General features: G+C 36.7%; 1 protein-coding gene across 1 annotated transcript in view; it reads right to left on the reverse strand.

Moving 5' to 3' along the window:
• The window catches only part of ACRC (acidic repeat containing), a gene marked incomplete at its 5' end in the record, with an annotated part of 12,957 nt that extends 11,826 nt beyond the window's left edge, over positions 1-1,131 (reverse strand). The window contains 3 exons of the mRNA XM_009073129.1: positions 35-108; positions 485-536; positions 1,085-1,131. Of these exons, the coding sequence (XP_009071377.1) occupies positions 35-108; positions 485-536; positions 1,085-1,131 (173 nt within the window). The remainder of the gene's footprint in view (positions 1-34; positions 109-484; positions 537-1,084) is intronic.
• Positions 1,132-1,421: the final 290 nt, after the last annotated feature.

Raw genomic sequence — 1,421 nt, forward strand, 5'->3', positions numbered from 1 at the left:
CCTGCTTCATATTTACTGTTGGACAATTACTTGCCATTCTCTGTTGTGCTCTTTCTCACTTTCAAGTCCAAGAAGAAATCATCTGAGTCATCAATGAAGTCATTCAAGCTATTAAAAAACCAAACAACAAATAAGCAAATAATAGAACAAAAAAGGCAGAAGTGAAAAGGAAAACATAGGAGCAAGTTTGCCTTAAAAAAAAAAAGGCAACCCAAAAAAAAGACACTCAATATAACATTCTTTTTGCTCACAGCAAATGTTACCCACTACATCCATAAACAGGAGTGGCAAAGGAGCAGATGCACCTCCAAATATCCCGTTTGACATTTGTCCTGAACATATAACAGTTCCAACTGCACTCATTCCCATACCAGTATCTGCCTATGATTCATTACTTCTGACTGTTTTTCTGTCTTCTGATTAGTAAATATGGCACAGCAAACTAAGAAATGAACATAGAAAAATCATTCATTAGAGCACCCACCTTGCATCTGCCTTTTTAGGAACATGTTTGGGAGTTTTCATTCTAGCTAAAACTGAAACAAGAGAAGATTAATTAAGAACAAGTTTCTGCTACTTTTATTATACACTTTAAAGAGAAAAGTTTGCAACTAGTAAAAATTTGGCCTAACCCTTATAAAAACCCGACATAAGAATCCTTTACATATAATCCCAACGCAGCTGGCAGCAGTTTTCTAGCATTTCTTTCATTATTCACTCCTTGCCTATCACAAAGCCAGATAAGAAATGCTATTTATCTTGCACTATCATCATCATACATGTGGATCCTGAAGCTAGAATTGAATAGGTTTATCAGTGTTTACTCCAAGCATTTTAATGACTGCAGATAGTTTTCCTACTGCAAAGAGGTGTCCATATGCTTATTCCACTAGGCAACACAAATCACAACATATAGACAGACTGGTACTATAGTGACTGAAAGGCAATAGAAAGGTTCTGCAAGTAGAAATTTGCAGCAGGAGCAGTAAAAAAAAGTAAGGTGTAAAACCACTTGACTAGTACTAGACAAAAACCTGTCATTTTAGTACTCCTTTAGGAAAGAAACCAATGTGCTATCACTTACACATTTCAAATTCCTCATCACTGCTGGAAGAGAAGTACAAGGCATAGCTGCAAGAAATGAAATGCAGAACATTAGGTTGACAAGAAGTGGATCTGCATCTCCACTGGTCTGAAACACCTGTGAACACGGAGAACCAAATAAATATACACTGGGAAAGACACTGAATGCCACATATAGGCTGAACTACTCTAATTATTCACGACAGAAATACTACATTTAATAGACAAGTCCTAACAACCATGTGCATTCAGTATTCATAATCAAAATCTGATACTGGAGGCACGGGCTAAGGACAGTGCATTCATTTCAGTTCAAACTGGATGTCAGAAAGGACAGG

This window comes from Acanthisitta chloris, unplaced genomic scaffold (assembly GCF_000695815.1).
Source record: "Acanthisitta chloris isolate BGI_N310 unplaced genomic scaffold, ASM69581v1 scaffold15694, whole genome shotgun sequence".
NCBI classification, from domain to species: Eukaryota; Metazoa; Chordata; class Aves; order Passeriformes; family Acanthisittidae; genus Acanthisitta; species Acanthisitta chloris.